Source organism: Bison bison, unplaced genomic scaffold, assembly GCF_000754665.1.
Source record: "Bison bison bison isolate TAMUID 2011002044 unplaced genomic scaffold, Bison_UMD1.0 scf7180017864492, whole genome shotgun sequence".
In the NCBI taxonomy this organism is placed as follows: Eukaryota; Metazoa; Chordata; class Mammalia; order Artiodactyla; family Bovidae; genus Bison; species Bison bison.
Genome location: NW_011495051.1, coordinates 9,710,628 through 9,737,904, shown reverse-complemented (window position 1 = coordinate 9,737,904; position 27,277 = coordinate 9,710,628). Strand labels below are relative to the sequence as shown.

The following is a 27,277-nucleotide window of genomic DNA, read 5'->3' as shown; positions in this document are numbered from 1 at the left end:
GGAAGATTAGAGGACCTCACTCATCTGAAAAGGAAATTAAGACTGGGATCCTTCCCCTGAGACTCAGTTTTCTACAGCAAACAACTCTCCACATTATAATTTACGGAAGTGTTTACCCTTAAAGGCAGGCTTTAAAGTTTGGTTTGTATACATAGTATGTGCTCAATAAACATCGTTCATTTCTTTTGTTAACCAATGCTGAATTTCTACCACCTGGGTCTCTTACCCCATCCTCCTGGCTCAGTCCTGACCAGGCATGCGGACCTTATTCCCCGTATTAGGCCATGACACTCGCCATTCTCTCCACCTGGACTGCAAAGGTTGGCTTCTACTCAGATACCACCTCCTCAGAGATGGCTCTCCTTACAACCTTAGCCAAGTCAGCCCTGTCCTCCTCTAGCCATTCTCTGTCCCCTTACTTAGTTCTTAGGCATTATCACTAGCTGAAATTAGACTATGTATCTCTCTGCTCATTTATTTCCTTGCCCTTCTAATTGGTCATGTAAGCTACTGAGGGCTGGCAGCCTATTTGTCTTGTTCGTGGCTGTGCTGCCATTGTCAGAAACAGTGCCTGCTCTGCACTCTGGAAATATATTTTTGGAGGAATGAATAAATAAATAGATGGAGGCACACATTAAGTGCTGGGAACACCATGTAGCAAATCCCAGATACTCTTACTTCCTTCATGGAGCTTGCCACAGTCTAGCAGTATTAGCCGATTGGACGGCCAACCTCAGTCAGTGCTCTAAGTGCAGAGCTCTGGGCTTGGGTGGGAGTGAGGAAAGAACTAATATTGTTCTCCCGTGAACCCTCCCTGCTCCTCAGTGTTCCCAGTTCCCAGCTCTTCTCACCACCACCTTCAGTCCCCCCAACACAGAAGGCTCAAGAGATAGCAGTCAGAATAGCACCTGTTCTATAGAGCTTTTCCCCTCTCATAAGGAGAGCAGTAGCCTGAAATCTACCAAGATGAAAATCTGAGTCTCATCTCTTATGAGAACAGCCTGGCACCTGTTCTTGAAAGAGCTGAAAACACTGCCCTGAGATTAAGCTTACCATATAAATTGATGTATCGGATACAGCTCTCGACGACCAGTGGTATAGCTTGTCCTGAATCCTTAAGAAAAAAATTCGTGAGTTGTATTGGACTTGGCAACCACCACAGGAGAGAAGACACTGCAAACACAGATTACGAACTCAAGCCAGAATATTAGTACCATCGGATTAGTAAGAAAACAAGCAAGGAACCACTAATTCTAAAGTCTCTACAAACAGTTAGAATAGGAAGTTTTCTGTTATTGCAGAAAAGGCATAGTTATGATAATTTTAAAGAAATGTTCTGTCTCCTTACTCAGCTGGGAAGGAATCAGGGCTCAGGAGGCCTCACAGGCGCATGGCGGAAGGGTAGAGAGCCCTCTGTGCGGAGGGAGCTAGAGTCTGCTCTCCAAGACTTCTCTGCCTCCCACTCCCCTCAGTCCCAACTCAGCTCCATTCTCCCAGCATTCAGGGAAGGAGCAAGGACTCTGCCTAGGACTGTAGGACCTGCTGCTGGCATGAAGAAGGGCACACTATGGGAGAAGCAAGGCCGGCCCCAGGGGTCCTTCTGAGCTCTGAGAAGGGAAGACCAGCTCTACTCGTGATGTAACAACCTAAACATCCAGACAGATAACTTGGTTTAACAGTACACATGTTACAAGGAAAACTTCTAGAAAAAATTATTGTCAGCCACTGACAACCGAGTGGCCACCTTAGTCAGAAAGGTTGACTAAGATGCAGCTCTAAACACATGTATCTAGGGTGTCAATGTCAAGTTCAATGACATTTCCCTAGGCTGACCCAAGGCCACAGAGAGCTGGGCAAGGGATCATTTTCCTTTGGACTCCATCATTGGTTGACCCTTATGCTATTTCAGGCAACTTACAGAGCATACAATCATAAGAAAAAAAGAAAAAAAAAAAACAATAACAACAACTCTTTCTTAAAATGGGCCAAATTAAATACTAGCCTCCTCAGAAGGTGAGGAAGAGAAGGCATATGTACTATGCCTTCTTACTAGTATGTTCTATATGTACTAGTATGCTCACGTAAAAGGGACGGGGAAAAAACATGAAATTGGATGGTTTTGTGGCTCCTCTTCACCCCACCTGGGAATTTTTAACTAGAATACCTTAACTCTTAACTAGAGTCACAGAGAGGATAATAAAGTGGACTCGTTGGCAACAGGCAAGGCGGGCCCTGTGCTACAAGTCAGGACTAAAGACAGTTTCCATCCAGTTGAATGGGGCTAACGGACCTTTCCAGTAAATACCTGGTTCCTGGTTCGAGCATTTCTTCTTCCTCTGATAACAAAAAATAAACAGGCAGCAGAGCAGGAGAAAAAGAAAAGATTATGCAGGAGTAAGATCAGTTAGAGTAAGCAGATCCTTCAGAGTCCGGGAACGCCGAAATGCAATGGCAGCCAGTGAAGGGCCAGGGAGATGGCAGGCAGCCTACGAGGCTCAGGAGCTAGGGACCTGCCCCGCCAGCCTTCCGGGGTGGCTGCCTTGGACACCAGAGGGCAAAGAGGCCTCTTTCAGTCCTTGTCAAAGTGCAGGAACAGTGAGCACTAAACCCTTTCCTAACCTCAAGTCTACCTTCTTCTCAACACAGGGGCTGTTTATTCACCAGCAATGAGAGCCCACCTAAGACCCCTTAAGGTGAGCCCAGCTGCCCACAGAAAGGAGGGACACACACTCTCGGCTGTCTGCTGGGACTGTCCCCGCAGTCAGCTCAGGGAACCTCGATCTTAGCTCTTAGTTAACCAAGACTGTATTTTGCAGGGGCCCTCTGGATAGGACCCAAGGGCAAGCTGCCCGGTTCCAACTTCACACGGCGGACCGTGCTTTCCCACCAAACAGCTGAGGCAGCAGGTCCCAGGTACTCGCTCGACTTTGGTCTCCTTCTGCCCGAGGACCCTCACCCTGGCACTGAAAGACCCTCAGGGAACCCAAAACTGACAAAACCTGGAGTGACGGAGGGCCATATGGTCAGAACACCTTGGTGACCTTGCAGGCAGAACCAGAGCCTTTGCTTTCACCGAAACCGCCCATTTGTAGGGGAGAACTACCTTCCTCTTTCTTCCTGTACAGGCAGCAGGTCAGGCTCTGGAGTGTGTACTGTGTCTCATTCAGCTCCTGGGGGAGGCCACCCCACTGACTGAGAGTCAGGAGGATGTGAGCCTCCTCCCTGCTGTCACCTGTCCAGCCCTGGCGTCTCAGCTGCTAGGGTTTTCCTACGTTGGCCAAGCCCACCTGAACCTAGGACAGCCGTGACAGATGGTCAGATGGGGACCGTGGGCGCCCTCCGGAAAGCCCCGGCAGCACTCGCAGCTGACACTCCCCTGGTGCTTCCTCTGCACCAGGCAGAGCTCTAGAACCTGCCATGAGCTACTTATCTGATCCTCGTCACACACTCATGTGTGTGTGTGTTCAATTGCTTCAGTTGTGTTCGACTCTGTGTGACCCTCTATGGACTGTAGCCCACCAGGCTCCTCTGTCCGTGGAATTCTCCAGGAAGAATAACTGGAGTGGATAGCCATTCCTTGTTCCAGGGGATCTTCCCGATCCAGGGATCGAACCTGGGTCTCCTGCATTGCAGGCAGATTCTTTACTGTCTGAGCCACCAGGGAAGTCCCCTTGTCCCTCTAAACCCTCATAACCATGGCATTTCCATGATGTTATTTTACTGACAAGCCTTTCAGAAGTTTGGCATTTCAGAGATGGGGATTCATGCTGAATCGTCTTTCAGATAGCATGGGACTCCTAAGAGGAAATTAAATTCCGTTCATAAAGGTTGAAGGACTGAGTGCATCACACTGCCTTTTCATTTTCTGAGACTTAACCATCCTTGAGACTGGGGCCCCGCTACTGCAGTCCGTCCCAAACTGAGCTCAGAGAGGGCGCACAGAGGAGCTGGTTGACCTGCACTGATAATATGTGGTACAAGCACACGTGACTACAAAGAAATGCAATCGCTTAACAAACAAACTTTGTTTCGGTCAAACTATCCCCTGAGGAAGCTGTGCCCTTATTCCAGGGATGGGCCACTGCCCAGCTCTCTAGGGTGCCCCTCTCTGGGGGCTCTTTTCAGAGCCAGTCTCCTGGCGCCCAGTGCAGCCTATACCTCTTGCCATTCTGTGGCTCCGGTGGCTGCCAAGCTGGACTCTGAATGACACTTCTCATTCCAAAAGACCGTCCATGCAAAGACAAGGTTTTGGCACCGCTGACAAAGACGCTTGTTGCAGGCTTGCGGGAGACTGACCAGGTGCAGCAAAGCCTATAGATGCAGAAGAAGGACCGACTTCCTCCAAGGGGCAAACACACCCGTGGGTGTTGTGATTGTCAGGGGAATAAAGTCAGATGACTTGATTGTCACACATTTTATGTAGGAGTTCTCCATTCAGAAATTGTCTCACTAAACAGAACACCTTTGCTTTCAAACACAATCAGGTGAGAGAGCCTTCCAAGCATCCTGACAGACCACCTGTTTCCAAAAAGCTAAGCATATTCCAAAACATGTCCGTGTCTCTGAGGTTCCACTCACTCTCTTCCTTCTCTCAGCAGCTTCTCCGTCCATCCTCCCCTCTGCCGATACTTCCTTCAATGCTGCCCCTGCCCCCGGTGCCCATGGCTCTTCCTGGTCTAGAGTGCTCACAGAACTTACTTCTGTACTGATCAGTCACCAAGCACTCATCTTGAATCATCTTCCACATTCAGCTTCTGAGTCAAAAACCTCCTGCGTGACACGATAAGGTCTTTGAGGGCAGAGAGTAGCAAATGGGCCTCAGTCTCCCCTCAGCTCTGGAGTGCAATTTTTTGAGAAGGAAGTCTTGTAGGAGCAAGGACGGAGGATGAAGGAAGGGCTCTTGACACAGGCCTCTTCTCCCATGACCTTCTGGATGGCAAACTGCTCTCTCGGGGTCACCTCCCAACGTGCCCCTTTGCTGCTGCTCCCAGGTCCTTTTGGGGTCCTCCAGGCCTCCCTCCGCTGAGGCATCTGAGAGCAGACGCTGCTGTTTCCCACCCCTCGGGCACCCCCAACTGGGGCACTCCTGTCCCCTTTTCCCTTTCCCAGAACTCAGTTCACAGGCAGAGACAGCCCTGGGACCCAGGCTGATCCTGCCCACACCCCCTCCCACACCTGAGGCCGACCCTCCCTGCCCAGTAAGTCCTGTCTGGGGATGGAGAGAGAGCTGGAGGAGAGGCAGCCTCCAACACTCCAAACGTGTCTCAGGCAGAGCCTGGGAGCCTTCAGGGCCTTTTCTCCTGACTGACATGAGTCTTATTTTCTGCAGTGAGTGTCTTTGTTAGATGGTGGTGGGCTTCCAGTAACTGGTAGGGACCTTCCTCCTGCTCCCCTAAGTGACGTTCAGAGTGCATCTGCCCTTCCCTGAGGATATTTCCCACCTGCTACCCTTTCCAACTTCATCACTGTCTTAACTTGCCTTGAGCTGTTCTACCTGGGACGGCTCGATCCTGCACCCTTTGCAGCCGAGAAGCAAGAACAGAGAAACTCACTGAAGTGAAAACCTTCCTTTCCAGTTTAAGGTGTAAAGGGTTAACCTGGAATTCTAAAGGGTCTACTTCATCTCTTTTCCCTTCTCCCAAACTGCCTCACAAGAAGCAAAACAAGGTGGAAGGGCTGTCTCTCACACAAATTGTATGTGTTTCCTTTGTTGGTCTATTCTCAACTTTTAGGGAAAAAAAAATCACTTGTATAAAAATACACTGTTATACAAAGCAGGGTTTTCCTTTGTGTTGCTTCCAACCAGTCTGCTCCTGGGAGACGTGTGTGTGACGGGAGGTGAGGGGGTTTCTCTAACTGTCCCTCAGCCTGGTCAGGACTGCAGTTCCTCAAGCAGGGGAGCAGGGCTGACAGCCCTCCCCAACCCCCACTCAGCCAGGGCTGAGGAGCAAGGGGAAGCACTCTTAGAAGCCACTGGTCAGAGACAAAAGTGTCTCTGAAGCTACAGGCAGGCCACCAGGAGGACCAGCCAGCTACATGGCCTGGCCAAGGGCCCAGATGGAAAGTTCTGGTTGGTCAGATGTCAGTCTGTCAGTAGGTCGGGGCAGGGCTGTTGGCCGGGGTAGGAGGTGGAGAGAGGCTGCCATTACATTGGGCACGTTCGCGGACTCCATGGCTCCCCAGCAAGTACCTTAATGAACGTTTCCATACAGCCGTTAAATAGTTTATGGCTACACACTGAGAGAGGCCTAGGTCTCCTCATTTTCTGTGGTTTAGGGGGAAGACAGGGGGGCCTAGGGGAAAACGGAACAAAAGAAATCAAGAAAGCAACCAAGGTAAACATACAATGGGGGGAGACACTATTGTAACCCACGACTGAAGGAGAACACAAAATGCAAATGGAAGGCCTGAACCCCCAGTGCATTGGTGCCCAATGCTCCATCTGAAGGCCTCTGGATGTTCAAGGGTGTCTTAACTGATCCACAGTGTCAGGCAGGACCAAGACTCATGTAACACAAATGCATTCTACATTATGGGGGGGCACAGCACGTGTCCGGGAAACCACTGAAACTCCAATCAGAGGCTGCCATCCTGCAAAGCTAAACAGATGGAGGGGGAGTCAGGGGTGAGATGTAACCTGTAGCCGAAGAAAGCAAGAGACTTTCAAAGATGATTGGAAGGGTTAATTTTCATTGTTTTGGCTTAAACACATCACCGAGTCTCAGCTCCTGATGTACTGGGGCACTGATCTTCCTAATGCTGCTAAGCATTTCAAATGCACTTGACTACTCTTTATTCCATTGATCTAAGAGCCGGGCAGTTATTATTCTCATCTTAGAGATGAAGAAACTGATGCCAAGAGGGAGGCTGCAGCTTCTTCGGGGACCCCCGGGAACTCCCGGGGACCCAGGGTGAGGACTATCTCCTGTCCTTAGTCAAGTACACTTTCAGTTAGTGTTTTCAAATCCACTGTCATGCTTAACATCAGCTTAACTCTGCACGTGTGGCCCCATTTTACAGAGGCCTAAACCGAGCTCTAGAGTGGGGAAGTGGCAGAGCTAGACCCCAAACTCAGCCTCTTTGGCTCTAAGCCCAAGATTTTTCCCATTGGGTCAGTCATGGAGCCTTAGGGCACTTTCCCATATCCAGCCCAAACTCATCCATTCCATTAACCCTTGCCAGCAGAGGACTGGGGGGTCGGGTTGAAAGTGTCTTGCTTGACTTTAGGATCTCCATTCCCTGTGCTCGCTCCATCTCGGACACAGGGAGGGGCGATCACACCACAGTTCACCAGCAACAGTGAAACAGCCACAAACACTGAACCGGTTTCCAGAGTTGCTCACATGCATATGCCTGTGTTGGCTTATTTGCTCACCTTTCACCACCCAAGTTGGCCTGACTCAATGCTGCCAGCCTTCTAGGTCAAAGGACTTTCAAAGGTTAGGAGAAAGACCCCTAACCAAGAGACACAGTTCACTTTCAACTGGCTTAGCTCATAATTTGGGAGGTACCGAGGGGGGACCCAGCCTGACACAGAAAATGTCCACGTGTGATGAACAGAGACATGGGCCCCCCACATCTTGACTGATTTCTGTGAATGGGCAAGAAATCATACGTGCTGTGGAGCCCATCAAGGAGATGAGACTCATGCTGCCTTGCTCACTGGCCTTGTTCGCCTGTCTGCTTCAGCAGCCCCACCATCAAGGGACCTCAGATAAGATTCCTCTTGGTGTCTGAATACTGAGCAAATACTGCTAGCTCCAGGACATGCATGGGCAAAGACACAGTGGAATCCAAATCTCATGCCACCCAAACATTGGAACCAAAAATAACAGCACAGACCAAAACTTCGAAAAGAAACAACAGGCAAGGTTATTTTGAGCCCATCTTGGATCTATGTCAATTTGGTTAGCTAAGTCCATGTCATTTCTTTTTCACAAGGTACTTATTTTTTTGAGGATAAGGGCATGTGAGAGTGAGTATTTCTTATGCTAGATCTGCTTTTGAATTTACATATGCCAAAGAGAGTGCCAGAAATGTGACAGGGGGCCATAGGTTTTAGGTTTAATAACTGGAGGGTAGCAGCTGAGCCACCTTGTTTCCATGGTGATTTGGGTTTCTGTTTTTGAATGTTGTCTGATCATTTCATTATCTTACATTGCATGTTATCCTCACAACAACCCTGAGAAGTAGGCAAGAACTATTAAACCTACTTTAAACATAAGGCAAATGAGCCACTGAGAGATTAAGAAACTTGCCCAAGGTCACAGGAAAAGAATTCAGCTCTTCCTATTCCAGGTTCTGGTGTGAGTATGGACATGAGGAAATGGGTTTTACCACAGAACACCCAGCAATAGCATTAAATTATCTATTAAACTCTCATGGTCAACAGGAGTAGAGACTCAATGCAGGTGTTAGACACCAATACCAAAAAAAGTCTAAGATGCCTTTAAAATTTATTTCATAAAGTTAAGTCCTAAGGAATTTTTTTTCCTGTGAGTTATAAAATTTCTCCTGCCCAATCCAGAAAGCAAAGGACTGTTGGAATCACATCAGGATTTCTTCCTTTAGTGTGGTGCTCTGTGCACGGAGCAGAATCTCTGACAAGGAAACGTAGCTATCCCAACTTTGCATTACATCAAATTGATACCGACTTACTGAAGTGCTGGGTGGGGCACAAAGTGGGGAGCAGAGGGGCAGCTCAGCCAAGGAAAGTGGGGCAGCCTAAGCCTTCCATCTCTTCTGCTGCTCAGTTGCCGAGCAAAAAGGAAAGAAAGAGAGAGAGAGGCAGGGAAAACAGGAACAGAGAAAGCCACAGAGAGGAAGAAAGAGAAACCAGAGACCAATGTCCCCTTTCTGCCTTTCAACCAAGATGAAAATTAACACACATTAGCAACACAGAACTTGGCCTCAAAATTATTCTGTGATCAAAAGGATGGTGATTTTCCTAGACGACCTCACAGACGTGGGAGTCAAAATTCAAAATGGCGGCAATATTATACTTGGATGGTGGTCAGGCTCTTGGAGGCTGTGCATGGGTGTGCATGGGGTTGCATTTGTGTGGATAAATCTCAAATGGTTCCACCACTAATTCAGACTTGGAGCAAGTTCTAGGTTAGGGAAGCCAGTCAATGGTTTGAAAAACCATAATCAAATCTTAGGTTTGCATTTGGATTTGCCATTTACCATATACCTTTCAAGTGCATTATTGTATCTGGTCAGCCTAATTTTTTGTTATTGTTTAGTCACTAAATAGTATCTGACTCTTTGAGACCCCATGGACTGCAGTACATCAGGCTTCCTTGTCTCTCACTGTCTCCCGGAGTTTGCTCAAAGATGCTAATTACAGGGTTATTATGAATTGGGGCTATTCTAAGATAACATTCTAAAGTGTGAGAAAAAAATACAACGTGTTTTGGCACATGTGCAAAACTGGTCTATCTCTACAAGGCCAGCGGCAGCTTGTTGAGAAGATTTGCTCAACCAATCATCCAAAATGACACTGACCTTTGACAAGAAACTATGGGAGACAGAGAGGGCCACAGTATAGAAATAGCTCACCCAAGGCATTTAAGATTAATTTCAAAAATACTTCCAAGTTAGCAATGCACTCTATGATAAGTTAAAAATGATTTTTAGAAGAGGAAGCTTTTAGTTTACTAAGAGAGTTGCCTTTGACCTTGGCCAAGGGCCAAAGTGTAGATATCTGGATTTACAGCTTAGTACAGTATAGTACAGTGTATCTAAGTGGGAGGTCTGTAATCCTAGCTTGGATTTCCCAGGCCCTAGGTCCATGAGGGTGTGGAAGAAAACATCTCAGGGGACTTTATTTTTTAAAAAAAGCAAAACCCCTCAACTTTTCTCTAAGGAACACCCTGGGACCTCGCCAAGGGTTTGATGACAGATCTCTCCTACAATCTGCTGGAACCACTATTCCCGCATGAGTTCTAGGAATTAGGAAGAAGTGAGGGATGGCTCAATTCATCCCCCATCTGTTGCACTATTTGCAGACTTTGGTGTAAAATGTAGCTTCTGTTGTTTGGGGACTATGACAACATTCTCTTGCAACAAATAAATTAAAAAAAAATTTTTTTAAAGGACAACACTCTCCTGCATAAATAAATATATTTTTTAAAAGGCAACACTTGCCATAAATAAATTTAATTAATTCATTCATTTTTTAAAAAGGAATTTGTTTCTAAAAGATTCTTAGAAAGTAAGCCTGCACATCTGCTGGCCCACATGCTGGGAAGGCCTCCCCTGGCATCACGAATCATCCCAGTGTTCCCAGACTGCCGGATCCTAGAGGAACAGCTGCACAGACTAAGCTTCTGGAGAGTCCCTGGTCTCCTCGACCCTGGGCTCAGTAAACTGAAAATCCCAGAGCTTTCCAAGCCTCTTCCCAGCCAACTCCCTTCCAAATGAGGAGGGAGTTGAGGGTTCATCCTTCTTGTTGCCAAATAGGACAGCTTTCCAGGATTCCCAGCCACTGGGAAGAACTTGTGGGAAGGATGTCACTGGGTCACTGGGCCCAGAATGAGGCAAAAACCAGACCTCAGTGGTCACATGATGGAAAAGTGCAGGCCTTGAGGCCACCGGCTAAATTCATGTTGGGCGGTGGGACAGGCATTGTTGGAAACGGGAAAACGGATGGGCTCTAAGGTACCCAGGCAGCGATGGGGCTGCTTAGGGACCTAAATTCTCTGCAGGTAAAGGAAAGGTCCAGTCCTGAAGTCAGACCCTCAGCTATCCGCTGCTGAGTGAAAGTGTTCACTGGCTCTGGTCTGCTCAGGGAAAGCGCAGAGGGTAATGGTGAGCGAGCTGGAGACAAAGCGAAGCTGTCCACTGTTACTTCCCGAGCAAGGGGCTCCGCCACCAGTCCATCCCAGTGCGGTGAAGTCGGAAGCCAGTGCGGGCAGCAGCGGGAGCTGTGTGCGCTAGTGTGAATATGCGCATGCGTGTGCCCGGCGGTGCTGCTACGGGATTCCAGCCCAACCCAGAGCCTTGGCAAACCCGGACCCCGGGCTACTGCGTGCCGCCCCGCACCTCCCCACCAACCCTCCTCGGCGGTTTGCTCAGCAGCCATAGAACGGATGGGGAGACAGGTGGACAGCAACCTGATCGCCTCCGGCTTCTGGCTGCCCTCAACACTGCAATATATATTACGGTCCCTTCCTCCCACCTGATGGATAGCGCCGCCGAGGGACCACACCCACCGCCCAGAGCAGCTCTGAAAGGCTCCCTTCCTGTCACAGTCTAAAGCTGGAATGAGTAGAGCAGTCAAAGGCCTTTGCCTCCCCTCTCAGCACAGTCACACCCCCGTGGGGGCACTGGTAAGGCGCTGCTCCCTAAGACTGTGCTGCTCCTGCTCCAGCACTGTGCCCGCCCTCCCCTCCCTTCCTGCGTCTCCTCCCGCTCCCCACCTCAGGCGGCTGGTGCAGGAAACAGGATCCCCGGCTCTTACCTGGTTGTACCGCATTCCGCTCTCTCGCCTGGAAAGAAAAGTGTACATTAATGTTTAATTGTTGGTTTTGTTTTCGTTTTTGCTTACTTGTTTATTTTACTTTTGACCGGTGCACATTCGTCTTTTTCTAAAAACATGAAACAACTCACACTTGAACTTAATTATTTATGAAATGGGAAATCTAATTATGCCTAAGGTGTGGTCTGCTGGGAAGAACTGAGTCTTATTAAATCCTCCGTGCCTCCTATTTGTAGGGCCATGTTCACATATATTTTATTTCTTATTGTTCATATAACTAGGCTTTTGAAGTTCATCCATAGCATGACTGAGTAATTCATTCTTTTTTGTGGTGCAATAGAGAACCTCTAAGTCAGCGCTGCCCCCATGGAAATAAAATGCAAGCCGCAATTTCTAGTAGCCACATTACAAAACTTAAAGAGAAATGGGTGAGATTAATTTTAATGATATATTTTATTTAACTTATGTCAAAATGTTATTTAAATATGTGTCAATATAAAAAATTAATAAGATGTTATAGGTATATGCAGGCATGTGTACTAAGTCGCTTCAGTTGTGTCCGACTTGTGCTGTCCTATGGACTTTAGCCCACCATACTCCTCTGTCCATGGGGATTCTCCAGGCAAGAATACTGGAGTGTGTTGCCATGCCCTCCTCCAGGGGATCGTCCCAACCCAGGGGTCGAACCTGAGTCTCTTATGTCTCCTGCATTGGCAGACGGGTTACCACTACTGGCACCTGCGAAGCCCATTACAGGTTATATATTAAACATATGTGTATAGTACTAACTCTTTGAAATCTGAAGCTCATTTTGCACATTTCAATTCAGGCTAGCCGCGATTCAAGTGTTCAATAGTCACTTATGATTCAAGGCCACCATATTGGACCACATTGCTCTAGATTCTAGAATTGCATTCAGTATTCACATGAAGAGACTTTCTAGAAGAAAGAACTGAGTATTTATGCTTCTGTATGGAAAACAATGCTGAATGGAGCTGGGGAGGAAAATGAGGGGAGGAAGACAGTGAGAGAAGTCTGAAAATAAAACTTGGAGCAAATCAGCACACAATTCCTTAATTCCTGACTAAAGCCACAAGCAGTTACAAGAGTTACTGCAGCTGGTTGAACTGAAGCCAAAGCAGGAAAGGAGAAAAGTGAGGTAAAACAAGAAAATTTGCTCTACTTAATTTGACTGTGTCTGGAGTCTGAGGCAAATTCCTGCCAGACACCAATTTGAGTTACATTTTCACCTAAGACCCCCAGTGAGAGCTGATGGCAACCCACCTAGGATAGGGTCAGCCAGTGGCCTGGGTTGACTATACAACATGTCATTTCCCTTAGGGATGTAGTTAACTGTGCAACTCTGACCGACAGAGGGGGCCTAGGAAGAGGCTCCGGCTCCACCTCTTCCCGGACTGGCCCACTCCTCTACCTACTCACTGTGGTCTGGGCACAGTGCTCTTCCCTTCGTTGTACCTCACCTCATCCCTTCCTGCCTTCCCATAAGCTGTTCCCTCTGCCCCATAACTCTTTCCCCAGTTTTTCATGTGGCAGACACATTCCCACCCCTCTGAAGTCTCAGCTTAAACGTCCCCTCCCCTTGGAGACCTCTCTGATCACCTACATTAAAGCAAGTGCCCCATGCTCCTCAACCCCATACACAACTATTCTCTATCTCAGCCCAAATTTTCTACTTATGGACACTTACCACAGATATAATTCTTTACTTAATGGTTTGTTTCCTGTTTGAGGTCTCTCTTCCCCCAGGAGAGCAGGAACCTTGTCTGTCTTATATATACTGTACCCCCAGTTCTAGCCAAGCACAGAGTCTGTGCTTTTGATGGATGGATGGACAGATGAATGGACAAATAGGGGCCAGGAGGGAAGAAAGGGATAGGTAGGAATCAAAGGGTCTGGGTCTCAGAAGTAGAATGTCAGAACACACTCAAGACAGACTTTGCTCTGGCAACAAATGGAATTGATTCTCCTTCAGCTTTGACTCACATTCCAGCTCTCAAGAACCCCTTTACTAACATCTTTTGAAATACGGTGTTTCAACTTCTAACAGAAATAAAAAATGCTATGCCCTTTACCATCTGAGACCTCTTGGGATTGTGAAAATATTCTTTATTGTTGGTGGCTTAGTCATTTTCTAGAAGGTCAGACTGTCTGGTCCTGGTGGACATTTTGCTCCGTAATGGACATTAAATCTTGGCCTGAAAAGGTTATGTCTCACTCCTTTTTATAGACAACGCACCATCTACCCTTGAGCAGCTAGAGTAAATTGAAAAACCACTGTATCTTAGGTGTAAACCCTGGAGCTTACTGATTACCCAGAGCAATATAAAAGGTCAGAAATCTAAGGCTCAGAGATGGCAAACTAAGAATTCTCTGGCCAATAAAATGACGTAGCAACAGCCAAAGGCACATAAGGGTGTGTGCTCTTATTTCCAAGATGTGGCAGTGACATTTGTAACAAGGAAGGCCAGTTTGCAGGGCACCTAGAAGCATTTTGACTTGTATGCCTGGGGTCAATTATGTTCAAAAATTTGCCTCTAAGTGAGGGTGACCTGCAAGACCTAGAGTCTCCTCCAGCTTGTGGTTTCTCTGAGGCATGCTGTCAAAAGAGTACTCGAGAGAAACTGAGGCACTAGACATGACATTTCATTTTTTTAAAAAAAAGCCTATATCTTTTTTAGCCAAAATATTTCACTTGGCCCCATATTTCTCACCTGTTTTCAAACAACCAGATTATTCCTCCCAATACAAGACAGCTGATGATGCAGGTGTCATTCTGCTCTAGCCCCACTCTCACAAGAAGTTTCTACTGAACAGAAGAGTTAACATGTCCAGGTAGAGAGGACTCATCTGATGACTCTCAGAGGAGTAAATTAGAAGGTTCTGAGCTTTATCAAACTAAGTCAGTGCAAATTCTTCCCTGTCCCTCAATGCCCTAAGAATCCACATATATCCTTATTGTGCAGGGGAAATACAAAAAAGACTGAAGATTTGGTCTCAGCTTCAGTTTTTTCAGTAATTCAGTAATTTAGTTAATAATAATTTATCAGTATATATTAATTGTGACAAATATACCATACTCATGTTAAATGAAGATGTTAATAATAGGGGAAGTTGGATGTAGAATATATGGAAACTGTACTGTCTTTGCAACTTTACTATACATATAAAACTACTCTAAAATAAAAAGTTTATCAAAATAAGAAAAAACTTCCCCAGAACTGACCAGTCTAACAAGACCTGTGCCAGATATCAAAAACAGCACAGTGGACTTTACTCACTGCTGGCTTACGAGAAAACAGGATTATGGAAATTTTTCTGGATGGCTCTTTTTTAGCTGCCATTGTACTTCTGAAGTTGCATTTCTTGTTTTTTGTTGCTCTTCGGCTCAAAACTCAGGAGAAGGACTCATATATCATATCTCAGAGCAAGATGCAGCTGAAGTCTAAACATACTTAGAAGACCAAATGGGTCAGGAGTCATACCAACCAAAACTAATTATTATTATTACTTCATTAAGGCCACTCAGGCAGGGGCAGGAATAAAAGCTTGCATCTGATAGCACTCACAGGGAAGCTCGAGAGAAGCACTTTCTCATCTGGGATCTTATTTTTTAAAAGAACATCTTGTTTTCTAAATCCAGAGTGTCTGATTTCGAAAACACAAGTAGTCAGCAACTCACGTGGACCTGCCTTCTGTTAAATGGCTCATGAAAAACACCCCTCAGCGCCCAATCCCATGACCAGAAAAACTGATTCTGCAAGCTGTGAAAGCTGCTCCATCACACACTCATCCAAGCTGCTCTCTAGGACTTTCTGTCTCATCCCGTTCCCTCCATTCTCACTGTTTTGGTTCCCTCTGTGTTATTCACAGTCCCCCATGGCCCCATTCTCCTGGTCCAATACTGAAATGTCAGGATGGGCAGAATATAAGGGTTGCCAGGGGCGCGGGGGCAGGGAATGAAGAAAAAGCTCATTGCAACTCACTCTTTCCCCCTCTTCCCCTCAATCAATGAGTTCTGTCAAATATAAACACCCATGTCTAACCTCTACCCAAATCAAGAAACAGAACATTTCTATCATCCCCAAAAGATTCCCAGCTGTCACCAGCTAGAGCACACAAATCTAGTCTATGGTGACAGAAATCAGGTCAGAGGTGGTTTCAAGTAGAGGATGGGGGGCTGGGGTGAAGGTGGGCTGCAAAGAGGCACAAGATAACTTTTGGGTTGTCGCCTTGGGGCTGGAGCTTTTGAGTGCTGGTTATATCTGGGTGTATGTGTTTGTCAAAACTGATGTCTACACATAAAATGGGTGCATCTTATGGGATTTCCATTATATGTCAATAAAGTTGATTGAAAAAAATTCCACTGCTATTAGTTTCAAAGTCCTGGCTATTCCTTCAAGCCCTAGTTATTCATCTTTCTAGAAGCCTTTCCTGCTCTCCTGAGCCCAAGGTAAAACTTCCCTCCTGGGACTCACAGTCCTCAGAGCCTGCATTGTTCACCTGGCAATTTATTCAGTATTTCTGTGTGATAATGTTATCACTATTTAATTCTTTAATGAATTCATGAGTTGTCTCCCAGCTAGACTGCAAATGCCTTGGGGCTGGAAATGGTTTCATTTCTCACCAGTTCCTCTAAGGCATGGGGCTCACACATGCCAAGTACCTGCAGAGCCTGGCAGCCCCCTGGATAGCTGCTGAGTGAACAGAACTTGTGTGGCTCAGGCACAGCCACTAGAATGTGCACGCACAGGGAGAAGAGAGCAAGCCAGTGAAGGGCGAGGATGTACCATGGATGGCAAACCCCCAGCAGCAGTGCCCACCATCCCCACAGCCCAGCACATGCTCTTGTCCTGTCACATTCATTCCCCAGAACACTCCTGGGACATCTCTAAACTGCTTCAAGCTGTCATCTCAGGATCTAATAGCACTGACATCTTGGGAAGTCCCTTCGCCTCTCTGATACTGGCCCCGTATTTCCCAGACTCCATGTTAGTCGAGCACATCCTTCACCCAACAGCCCTCTCCAAACAGAACACAGGGCTATTCTGAATGTGGCCTAACAGCTTCAGAAGCCCCAGGTCAGCTCCTCTGCTCAAAGTTAAGCCTCATACCAAGCTCCAGGGCCACCAGGACTTGCTCTAAACCACCTGTGCACTAAAAATGCCACCTACCATATCAGGGAGGATGTTGCGTCCATCAACCACTAAAGCCAACCGTGACAGACAGCCCCAAGGGAATCAGGATGGAAACACTATGTCCACCACTGAATCATCAGACACTGCAGCCACCAGCCCTGGCTCCCTGCAATGGTGCACCCTGAGGAAACCAGGATGAGAAAACACAGGATGCTGGCCCCAGAGAGCTGAGGTACATATCAAAGGAATGATTTCAGTGAGCCCAGACTCTTGCGCCTTCTCATACATAGAAGAGCCCAAATTCCTTAACTTGAGATGTCAGGTTTTCTTCGATTAACACCAGTCCTTTGGTGTTCTGACTACCTCGTCTTTGTTGCAAAAATTCCTAAATGTCCTGGTTCCTCACTTTGCCTCTACGGAACAGTCTCTCAGAGTTATCTAAGATACTGCATCCTGGGCTTAAGGCCTCAGTTTTTTCCACCGAATAAAATATAATTTTCAATTCTTAGGGTGTGCCTTTTTTGTCAGTTGAAACATCCTTGATCTGGGATGGTTTCTAGTTCATGTTCTGGTGATCGTTCAGCATTCATTCAGTGATTATTAATTAAGTGCCTACTACGAGCTAGGCACTGTCCTAGGCACTACAGATAAAGCAGTGAGCAAAACAAGCAAGGAAGTTCCTACTCTGGTTGAAGATATAATGCTATTGGGTGTGGAGGTGTGATCAATGACAAGCAGGTGAACAGATGAAAAAGAGGTTGAATTCACATGATGACAACCAAGATGAAGAAAATCAAACAGAGAGAGTGTTGGGACAGAGGTGGTGATCCCCTGAGGCTGGGACAGCAGAGTCTCACTGAGGAAGTGATATCTGTGCTGACAGCTGAAGGATAAGGAGCCATCCATACAAAGATACAGGGTAGGGGCATTTCAGGCAGCAGGAATAGCAGATGCAAAGGCCCTGAGGCAGGAATAAGTTAGATGAGCTCTGAAATGCAGGAGGGAGCTCAGTGCAGCTGGAGTACAGTAGGGGAGTGGAGGAGAAGTAGATGAGGTTAGGGTAGCACGTGGGGGTCAAATGATTTCAGGTTTCATGTGCCACGGAAGCAGATGGGATTTTATTCCAACCATCGTTGGAAGCTTTTCGGGAGTTGTAAGTCTAGTCCCCAGGTCCCTCAAGGACCAAACTCTGCCTTACATACGTGAATTCTCCTTGGACCTAGAATCCTGGCCAGGCATTCCAATAGTATTCCTGGCAAACAGAATCTGCTAAAAAAGCATCCGTGCAGAGCCCTGTGCCCTGGATCCCACCCTTTACCTACTGGGGACCCATTATCACTTTTTCTGGGACTCTTCCCCACAAGTTAAACTCGGACTTGTGTTTGCCCCATAGTTTCGGCAGCCAAACTAGACCCCACTACAGCATCTGTACCAGACTGTTTCCCCAGCTGGCTTGTCCCAGTAGATGGCCCCAGTCCCAGGCCTCATTCTACCAAGTGCCTGGGATCTCCATCTGTAACAGCTCAAGGGGCCACACGAGACCCAGTGGGGAGGACCCTCCAGTGCCCGCCTCTGCTGCTCAACTCACCTTCGCCCAGAGTCTGCTTGAGTAAGTCGTGCTTGGCTTGCAGCTTAGTGATGAGGTTACTGCCGTTCACATACTCTTTAAATTTCTGTAAGACACAGGCACAAGGACATTATAGATTGCAGGGCCAAGTCCTGGAATCTCTGCCTCTGTAACAGACCTCGGGGTGGGAAGCCACCCTCAAGGCCCCAGGCATGGGTGAAGCAGGGAGGGGTCTCCGCATCAGTTCCATCAGGTCCCCACCTCTGTCAAGCGTGGCTGCCCAGTCCTATGAAACATTTCAGGTCAGTTTCAGAACACAAAGAGAGGTGGTGGAGGTAGGGGATGGGCAAAGTAAAAGGGGCTTTTGTCACGTGAGGATGGCAGGAGCTGGGGCAGAGGGCTTTTTTAGCGATCAAAGTTCCTCTGTGCTTCTGGGCCAAGGGCATGTAGCCGAGGCAAGAGCATGTTATTGGATCTGTCAGAGAGGAGCCTCAGAACACATCTTCTTTCATCTGGCTGAGAACTGAAGGAGGAAGGGCACTGCAGGCCTCTGGAGACGTTCCAATTAAAATAACCCAAACTGCACTTGCTGCTGCTGCTGCTAAGTCACTTCAGTCGTGTCCGACTCTGTGTGACCCCATAGACGGTAGCCTGTCAGGCTCCCCCGTCCCTGGGATTCTCCAGGCAAGAACACTGGAGTGGTTTCCCATTTCCTTCTCCAATGCATGAAAGGGAAAAGTGAAAGTGAAGTCGCTCAGTCATGTCCGACTCTCAGCGACCCCATGGACTGCAGCCCACCAGGCTCCTCCATCCATGCAATTTTCCAGGCAAGAGTACTGGAGTGGGGTGCCATTGTGGGGGATATGATTTTCTTCTTTTTACAGATGAGAAAGGTGAGGCTCACACAAGAAGTGATTTGCCCAAAGTTCCTGGGATCCAGGCAAGAGTACTGGAGTGGGGTGCCATTGTGGGGGATATGATTTTCTTCTTTTTACAGATGAGAAAGGTGAGGCTCACACAAGAAGTGATTTGCCCAAAGTTCCTGGGATCCAGGCAAGAGTACTGGAGTGGGGTGCCATTGTGGGGGATATGATTTTCTTCTTTTTACAGATGAGAAAGGTGAGGCTCACACAAGAAGTGATTTGCCCAAAGTTCCTGGGATCCAGGCAAGAGTACTGGAGTGGGGTGCCATTGTGGGGGATATGATTTTCTTCTTTTTACAGATGAGAAAGGTGAGGCTCACACAAGAAGTGATTTGCCCAAAGTTCCTGGGATCCAGGCTGCCTCCGGTTCAGGGGCCTGGCCAAACACAGTGCACTCAGGTGCAGTCCAGGGAACAAGGCACCCAGAACAGAAACACATTTACCTGCCCCCAGTTCAGCACGGCCTCAGCCACACCTCCACACAGGTACCAGCTTCCCTTGGCCCCCCTTGCCCCGTGTCGCCCAATCACAGGCTGGGAGCCCTCTCTGTTGAGCCATGAGGCACCATAGGCGTGGTCCACACCAGTTCCCTTCTGGATCCCTGGTGCTTACAGCTGTGCCTGAGAAATTCAGCTGCCTGTAGCAGGTGCCGAGAAATTCAGCTGAACCCCTGACCTGGCGGCACTGACATAGCAGAGTAGGACCAAGACAATGAGCTAACAAAAGTGTAAGTAAAATATACAATAGGTCAATGGAGGGGAACGCTAGGGATGGAAACAAGGCAGGGATGGGATCTGGGAGTGGGAGCAGACCTCACGGCAAAGCTGCCACTTCAGCCCCCGCCTGAAGGAGGCGAGGAAGGGGCCACGTGGGTGCACAGGGGGAGGGGGTCTCAGCAGAGGGGAATGCAATTACCAAGGCCCTGAGGGGGAAGGCACAGGGATGGATGTGATCGCCCCAAATCTGCCAGCTAGTTTCTCACCAAAAAGCCATTCTATGCCTCAGCCAGGAGGCTCAGATGGAGCACAGAGGAGCAGAGAGGTGAGGCTCAGCAGCTCAGGACATACAGAGCATCACTCTGCCCGCAGAATACAGGTGTGGGGTGAAGGCCCACATGCGCCCAGAGAAGACTGAGCTCGGTGAACCCTGCCCCCCACCCCCGGTGGGTTTCTGGGGGTTGGGCATTCTTTATTCTTGGCCTTGGTCTTTCTTAGCTCCTAGGGCCTCGTCTTGTGGTTGTTAAGTCATCCCCATTGTATCTGTGGATGGTTTTCAAACAGGTATATTTGGTCCTCACTGCAATCTCAGATGATAAATGACAGAAGCATCGCTGTTGTCTTTCTATGAGAGGGAGAAACCGCTTAGAGTGGTGGCCACTCGGTGTGTGACCTTGATCAAATTTCTGAACATTTCTGGACCTCATGCCCTCCTCGGGGTAAAATGAGGAGACTCGTGGTGCTTCTCCCAGTGTGGTTCAGGCACCAGCTGGGGAGAGTGCCCACAGGCTCTGGACTCCTGTGAGTCTAACCCTGGGAGGACACCAGAGGCCCAGTGTCCTCACGTTTCCAGGGCGCCACCTCAGGGAGGGTGGCAGTCTGGGAACTTGCGCTTTCAAGAAGTTTCTTACATAATTCAAAAACACACTTCGGTTTGATAGTTACTCACCAAGAGGCTCTCTCTGGATGCTTCCAGTAATATCGCTCTCTGATTTTATCCTGTGTTCAAGAATTCAGCATGAAAGCCAGAGCTGAGGTGTAAGTAGGTGATCTCTCATCCTGCCTCAGTGCCCCAAGCAGGTGGAGCTCTAATCCCAAACTTGTAACTCGTGCTTTGGTGGGTGACTCACTGGTTAGTGTGAATTACAGCCTGGGGCTCTGGGTCCCTGACTTACTGCTTCTATGCTTCACCTAGGCTTCACGCGTGAAGAAAAAAATACCATCGATTCACATTGATGTTTGCTTTAAAAGGAGAGTTACATCCTTAAAAATACCTAAATAATGTCACAACATCAAATCATGAGGTGCACTAGCCAATCAGGTTGATAACTTGAATATTCAAATCAAAGTACAACATCCATGACCTCCGTAATGGATACTGTCTTTTCATTTCAAGCAGGCTGAACTCTCATCTTTGACTCTGCTGCCAAAGTGACTTAATGCCCATCCATTTTCCTCCCTTATCTTTGTAACCCATAAATTCTCTACAAACACAGTATGCCCCCAGTGGGAGTGGTGAACCCCCGAAATTGGCATGGACTCATTCACTAAGTCTCATTTTGCTTTCTTTCTTGAAAGCAACAAAATTGATCAAGGAAATGGAGTATGCATCAACCACTGGCTTTCAACAGATATTTGATGAGCAAGAAATAGAGTTGGATGTTAAAACTGGGTGGGTTTGTCACTGGTTAAATGAACACAATCTAAAACTGCTTATTAGTGGATCAATATCAGCCTAATGGCATGTTTTGAACAACTCTGTCTTTGGCCTTGGCCTTGGCATAGCAATTCATTTCTTGTTTGTTTGTTTGTTCTAACTAATAAACTTTAAGGTACAGAAGCCACACTTACTGAATCTCTAGACACAAGGTCTGAAGAGACAGCATCTGTGATGAGCAACTGGATAAGGCTCATGATAGGTGGAGCCATGAGCTGAACCCATCAAGAGGAAATCAAACTGGTAATAAACATGCGATCCACCTAAGACATCACCTACACATCCCATAGGAGGACAGTTTAATGGTGGTATGCTGAGAATAGAGATTTAACTGATACTAGCTTTAAAGAAAAACAATAGAATGTAATCTTAGGATGCATGAAACGAGAAGCATAGCCCCTAATGTGGAGGGAGGGGAAAGTTTAGCCCTGTTCTGTGCTGGGAAGAGACTCACTGCTGGGAGTCTCTTTTTAGAAGAAGCACTGACAAACAGAACATGGTCAGGAAAGAGTCGATGCTGAAGCCACTCCAAACAAAACCTTAAGAGGCCAGATTGAAACAAGTAGATGTGTTTGGCCTAGAGAAATAAAAGCTCAGCTCCTTGCAACCTTGCCAGACTGTCAAGTAGAATTAGCCTCTCTCTGGGTTGCCCCAGAGAACAGAATTAAGATCAATGACCAGAAATCCTCGTGAGGAAGCTTTTTGAAGATAACAGAGATACGGGAAAACATTATAATGTCCATAGCCAGCCACAAGCCAAACAAAACAGTTGTTTGGGGAGGGAGGGAGCTTTTAATCTGGGGCTGTTCAAGCACAATCTGCATGACTCTGGGGCAGGAATAGGGTGGAATAGGATCCAGTGTCAGATGGAAGATCCTCTCCAACCCAACATTGCATATTCACTAAACACCCACTGAACCAAAGCCCCGATGCCTCTCATCCCTGTTCCTCCCTGGCCAAATGGAATATAAGTAATCTGGGATTTTACATGAAGGGCTGGCAACTCACCAGCTATTTGAAAAGATCACCCAGGGCCTTGTTTGCAGAGTCCAGGCCCAAATTTGACACAACTTGACATGACAACCATACACTTAACTTGGGGGTTGTTCCTTGGGATGTGCATCTGGCTCTGTCAGCCCTTTTCCTCACACCCTACTGAGCACAACCCTCTCTGTGTTGTTTCTAGAACAGGAAAGTTGCAATAACTGTCAATACAAGATCAAGGCTGAGGCTACCCACTGGTTAGCTCACTGTGCCCTTCACAAAGCCAAGGCAGACAACTTATTCTGAAGAGCATGTTGGAGGAACTGTAGGTCTAACTGACCCATGCGGTTCCTCTGGCTGCCACTATCTTGGGCTGCTCCCCAAAAGTCACAGCCAGCGGGGCTGCAGCAGGTTCTCAGTCAGGACGCCACTTACCGTAAAATAGAACATTTCTGTCTCCTGCTGGTTGGCTCTCCTCTTGGCGATGTTGATCTTGCTCATGTAGGTCTCGGAGGCGGCCGACTTCACAGACTCCGTGGACCGGCTGTGTTGGAAGGCGTCAGAGACGTCAAAGTCCTCCACGGTCAGCATGTCCTGCAAGGTCTGCATGGTGGCATCCAGAGTTTTTCTAACCTAGAGAAACACCACATGTCAACAGAAGTCCTGTAGTCTCAGAACGTCTTTGACACCGCAAAGTCCTTTCCCAATCATTCCTTTGTTTCTTCATGTAAAGCCCCCGGAGTTGGGCTGGACAAAGGTGCTCACTTCTGTTAATGGTGATGTGGAAAATAAGGCTGGCACTGGCTGGGGGGAGAAGCCAGGTTGCCTAAGCTCAGTCATGTCATGGGCCTACTTCTGCCAGTGAGAACCTTGGAGAACACTGTGACCAGCAAGGGACTCAGGTTTTGAGGTCTGTGTCTCTCTGTGGTTACACAGCCCCAGAGAAGCTCCTCCTGGGGGGCAAGGCCCTGAGGAGGGACAACCCTGGAAGCGCTCCCTGTTCTCTCCATCCTGAGCAGGGAGAAGACAGTCTGATACAGGGAGCTCCATTCTCAGTGGACAAACTCTCATACTGTCGGCCACTGAGTCCACACAAGCCTGACTGAGAAAAGACAGCTCGAGGAAGACAGCCCGAAACATACGGTGTGCTTGGTCCTCCACGCCCCTGACTCCTCTCCCAGGACCAAGCGGGATCCCCAGAGGCTTCACACACAGGCCCCAGCCTCCCGACTCCCCAGTGAGCTGTGCCTAAAGGGCGGACCCGAACTTGAATGGACGGTGGTTTCAAAGACAGTCCTGGGAGAGCCTACATCCACACTCCCTGCACAGTGATTGCCGCTCAGAGTCTCTCTTGGCACTCAGATTTCAGCGTAAAAGTCGCCTCCTGGCCACAACCGCATTCTTAACTTAGTGGCTGATACTTTATGTCCTCAATTTACTGTTTGCTTGCTTTTGTGTTTCAATTTCTCACCTGCCTTTTCTCACCAGAATATAAACTCCATGAGAGAAAGTACTCTACTCTGTCGCGTTCACTCACTTAACTCAACACTGGACACAACATTTAGAGGATAGTATGTGCTGAATAGGGCTTCCCAGGTGGCTCAGTGGGTAAAGACTCCACCTGCAAAGCAGGAGATGCAGGCAGGCATGAGTTCAATCCCCGGGTTGGGAAGATCTCCTGGAGGGGGAAATGGCACCCCACTCCAGTATTTTTGCCTGGAGAGTCCCATGGATAGGGGAGCCTGGCAGGCTGCAGTCCAGGGGGCTGCATGACTGAAGCGACAGCATGAGCACGAGCATGTGCTGAACAACGATTCGTTGAATGAATAACCGAGTGACTCAGTTCTTTCCAACACAGCCTCACAGAAGTCCAGGCTCAAAATTAAGCATTTCCACGGCCATGAACAGCCTACCCAGAGGAACATGTGCTCCACCCTCCTTTCTGTGGTCCTGACTTCCAACCTAAATTCCATTAACATTATTATACACATACAGCACATGCTGTTCCATGTAGACAATTTAAGATGCTGTGGGGGAAGACATAGGGCATAAAGAAAGGAAGAAAACACTCTGTCCATATCCTCTCTCTTCTCAGGTTTGAGAAACAAATTCATAGTTTGTCTGTAACCTTCCCACAGGGACTTCTTGATTTGTTCATCCCGAGCTACACTCTGGTTCACATCTGTCCTGGTTCCATCCTCTTTCAAGACACAAAGCAACCTGCCCTCTCTGTACAAGACAGCCCCCTTGAGGCCTGAAGACAGGGACCACGACTCCCCGTCTCAGCTCTGACTGCACTGCTCACAGATGGCCCTGCCCACAATCTTTGGTGACACCCCCATGGCCTGGTGTCCTCCAGTTGGGTGACATCCTCCCTGCGTGGGGGCATCAGGGCTGAACAGGCGGTCTCCACGTGGCCGCGTCAGTGCACATCAGAACAGAGCTCCCAGCTGGTGCTTCCGCTTGTGCCCACCTGGTGGGAGCCCCGCGCCACCAGCTGCAGGGAGGTGCGCTGGCCACAGTGAGACAGAAGCTCTGCGGAGCTCAGAATCTGTGACACGTTTAGTGTGCCCTGGGTTCTTTCACTGTGTGATTCAAAATACCTACTCTTATTTCTGATGATAAAAATAACATAAACTCGTTGCAGAAAAGAGAGAAAAGCACAAAGAAGAAAACAGATATCACCTATATTCCTGTAACCCAGACAAAACCACTACCAGCATTTCAAAGTATTTCCTTCCAGTCTTCTTCCTACTCCTGTGAATACGCTCAGAAATATGTACACATACTTTAGTATACCCTGGTTAGAATAGTACTGAACACAGAGTGCTACTTCCTCTTTGCTTTCCTTTAACATCTTGTAAGCATTTCCTGGGCTTCCCAGGTGGCTCAGTGGTAAAGAATTTGCCTGCCAATACAGGAGACGCAAGAGACAGGGGTTGGATCCCTGGGTCAGGAAGATCCTCTGGAGAAGGAAATGGCAACCCACTCCAGTATTCTTGCCTGGGAAATCCCATGGACAGAGGCGCCTGGGGAGCTACAGTCCAGGGGGTCGCAAAAGAGTTGGACATGACTGAGCATACATGCACAAACATTCCCCATGCCATTAAAGATTCTTGGTGGGTATGGTTTCAATGGTTGTGCATCTTACAGATGAACCCTGACTTCTCACATCTTCCAAGGCAAGAGTGGACACCCCCTGAGCAGCCAGGCCTTTGTAATGAAATCCCTCATGGGGCAGTGGGCTCACTCACCTCCTCGTTCTCAATCTTGAGAGTGGCCAGTCTGGACTGCAGCTGGTGGTACCGCATGAGCAGTTCCGTCTGGACGGGCTGCTGGGCGCTGACCTGGCACACCTGCAGAAACGACAGCCACCGCCTGTGGTTGCCCCAGGCCCTCGGCCCCTCTGCGGAACTGGGGCCGGGCCGTCACTAACGTCCCCATCAACAGCTGCAGAAACAGGCCTGGAAAGGTTAAGCGACCTGCCCAAGATCACACAGCTTGTACTGGGCAACAGCAGAGCCAGCCAAGAGCCGGGGCCACCCTCTTACAACTCTTGGTCTATGATTGTGCAGCACATGATGGCTCACTACTGACATGATGCCATTAAGTGAGACTAACTGGCTAATTTCCAGGCAGGAAGCTGTGCCTAAGAGTAGCCAACGAAAAGAAGGAAGGATGGGAAACAGTGAAATGGGCCCAGCAGGAAGGTGCTCCAGACAGGCAGCTGTGCAGCAGCGACCCTCTTACTGCCCTTCTCCCCACATGGGCTGACTGAGACAGGAGCGGGGAAGAGAGGAAAATGAGAGAGAGATACAGTTCTCCTACCCCCAGTCCAGACAAGGCTCTGACTACCGTGGGCTGGGCTGCCTGGTGTCACCTGGCTGAGCTCATAAGAGACAGCGGGTCTCTGTTTTTTAACCCAACTTCAGTCACCAGATGATGAGTCAAAGGGCTGGACACGAGGGGCTGTGATGGTGCCGGAGCTGTGGGGAAGCCCGGCAGAAGGCATCTCTTGCAAACGAAGGAGGTCAGTAGGGCTGCGGGAGGGCCCAGCTAAAGGCACCTTCAAAGGTGCCTCTGGGGCGCTCCCTGCTATGCAGGTGCAGTGACAGCCCAGCAGAGCTCCCCCCTGGATCCAGAAGCTGGCTGGGTCCCTCTCTCACATGCCTGGGTGGCATATCTTAGGTGAAGGGAATGGGGCCACTAGGAGAAAGTTCTGGGCACCTACTCCTGGAAGTAGAGAAAGGGAGCCAGAAACCACACTGTGGCTGTCCTCCGTTGTTCCAGGGGCCAGGGCTTGAGCCCTGGAGAGAGGGAGGAATGACATGGAAAAGCTCAAGGAGAGATTTTCATAAGTTTTGTGAAACTTGGGTAACTAGTGTGTTGCTCTGAGGCTAGTGACGAGTGCCTTTTCCCATTTTGTTTTTTTTCCCCACAACATCATGAGGATGTGAGCAGCACAAGCCCTGAAGGGAACTCAGCTGGCTGGTGTGCTGAGGGCTCAGGGTACTGGAGCCCAGGCCAGCGAGGCTCTGCTGAGGCCCCACCTTGGGTGATCCAGGACCATCTGAGGGGAGAACGCGAGATGATGGTCTAAGTGTAGGTGTGGGGCTCCCTTGAGGTCTTCTAGACACAACTGTGAGGGATTTTATGGGAAGCTAAGGTTCTGCAATTTCGCAGGAAAGGGACTTGAGCCACCAAGATTAGGGGATTAGTGGTAAACTCCTCC

At 48.4% G+C, this 27,277-nt stretch overlaps 1 protein-coding gene across 3 annotated transcripts in view; it reads right to left on the bottom strand.

Annotated features, from left to right (window-relative positions):
• SRGAP3 (SLIT-ROBO Rho GTPase activating protein 3) overlaps positions 1-27,277 on the bottom strand; it is a 243,994-nt gene that overhangs the window by 32,853 nt on the left and 183,864 nt on the right. For 2 of the 3 annotated variants that reach the window (XM_010828406.1, XM_010828404.1), the window contains exons 8-13: positions 25,800-25,901; positions 22,981-23,178; positions 18,227-18,311; positions 11,465-11,492; positions 6,191-6,293; positions 1,054-1,114 (exon numbers count right to left, since the gene is read on the bottom strand). In XM_010828406.1, coding sequence (XP_010826708.1) covers positions 1,054-1,114; positions 6,191-6,293; positions 11,465-11,492; positions 18,227-18,311; positions 22,981-23,178; positions 25,800-25,901 — 577 coding nt within the window. The remainder of the gene's footprint in view (positions 1-1,053; positions 1,115-6,190; positions 6,294-11,464; positions 11,493-18,226; positions 18,312-22,980; positions 23,179-25,799; positions 25,902-27,277) is intronic. The other variant, XM_010828405.1, reaches the window with a different exon arrangement.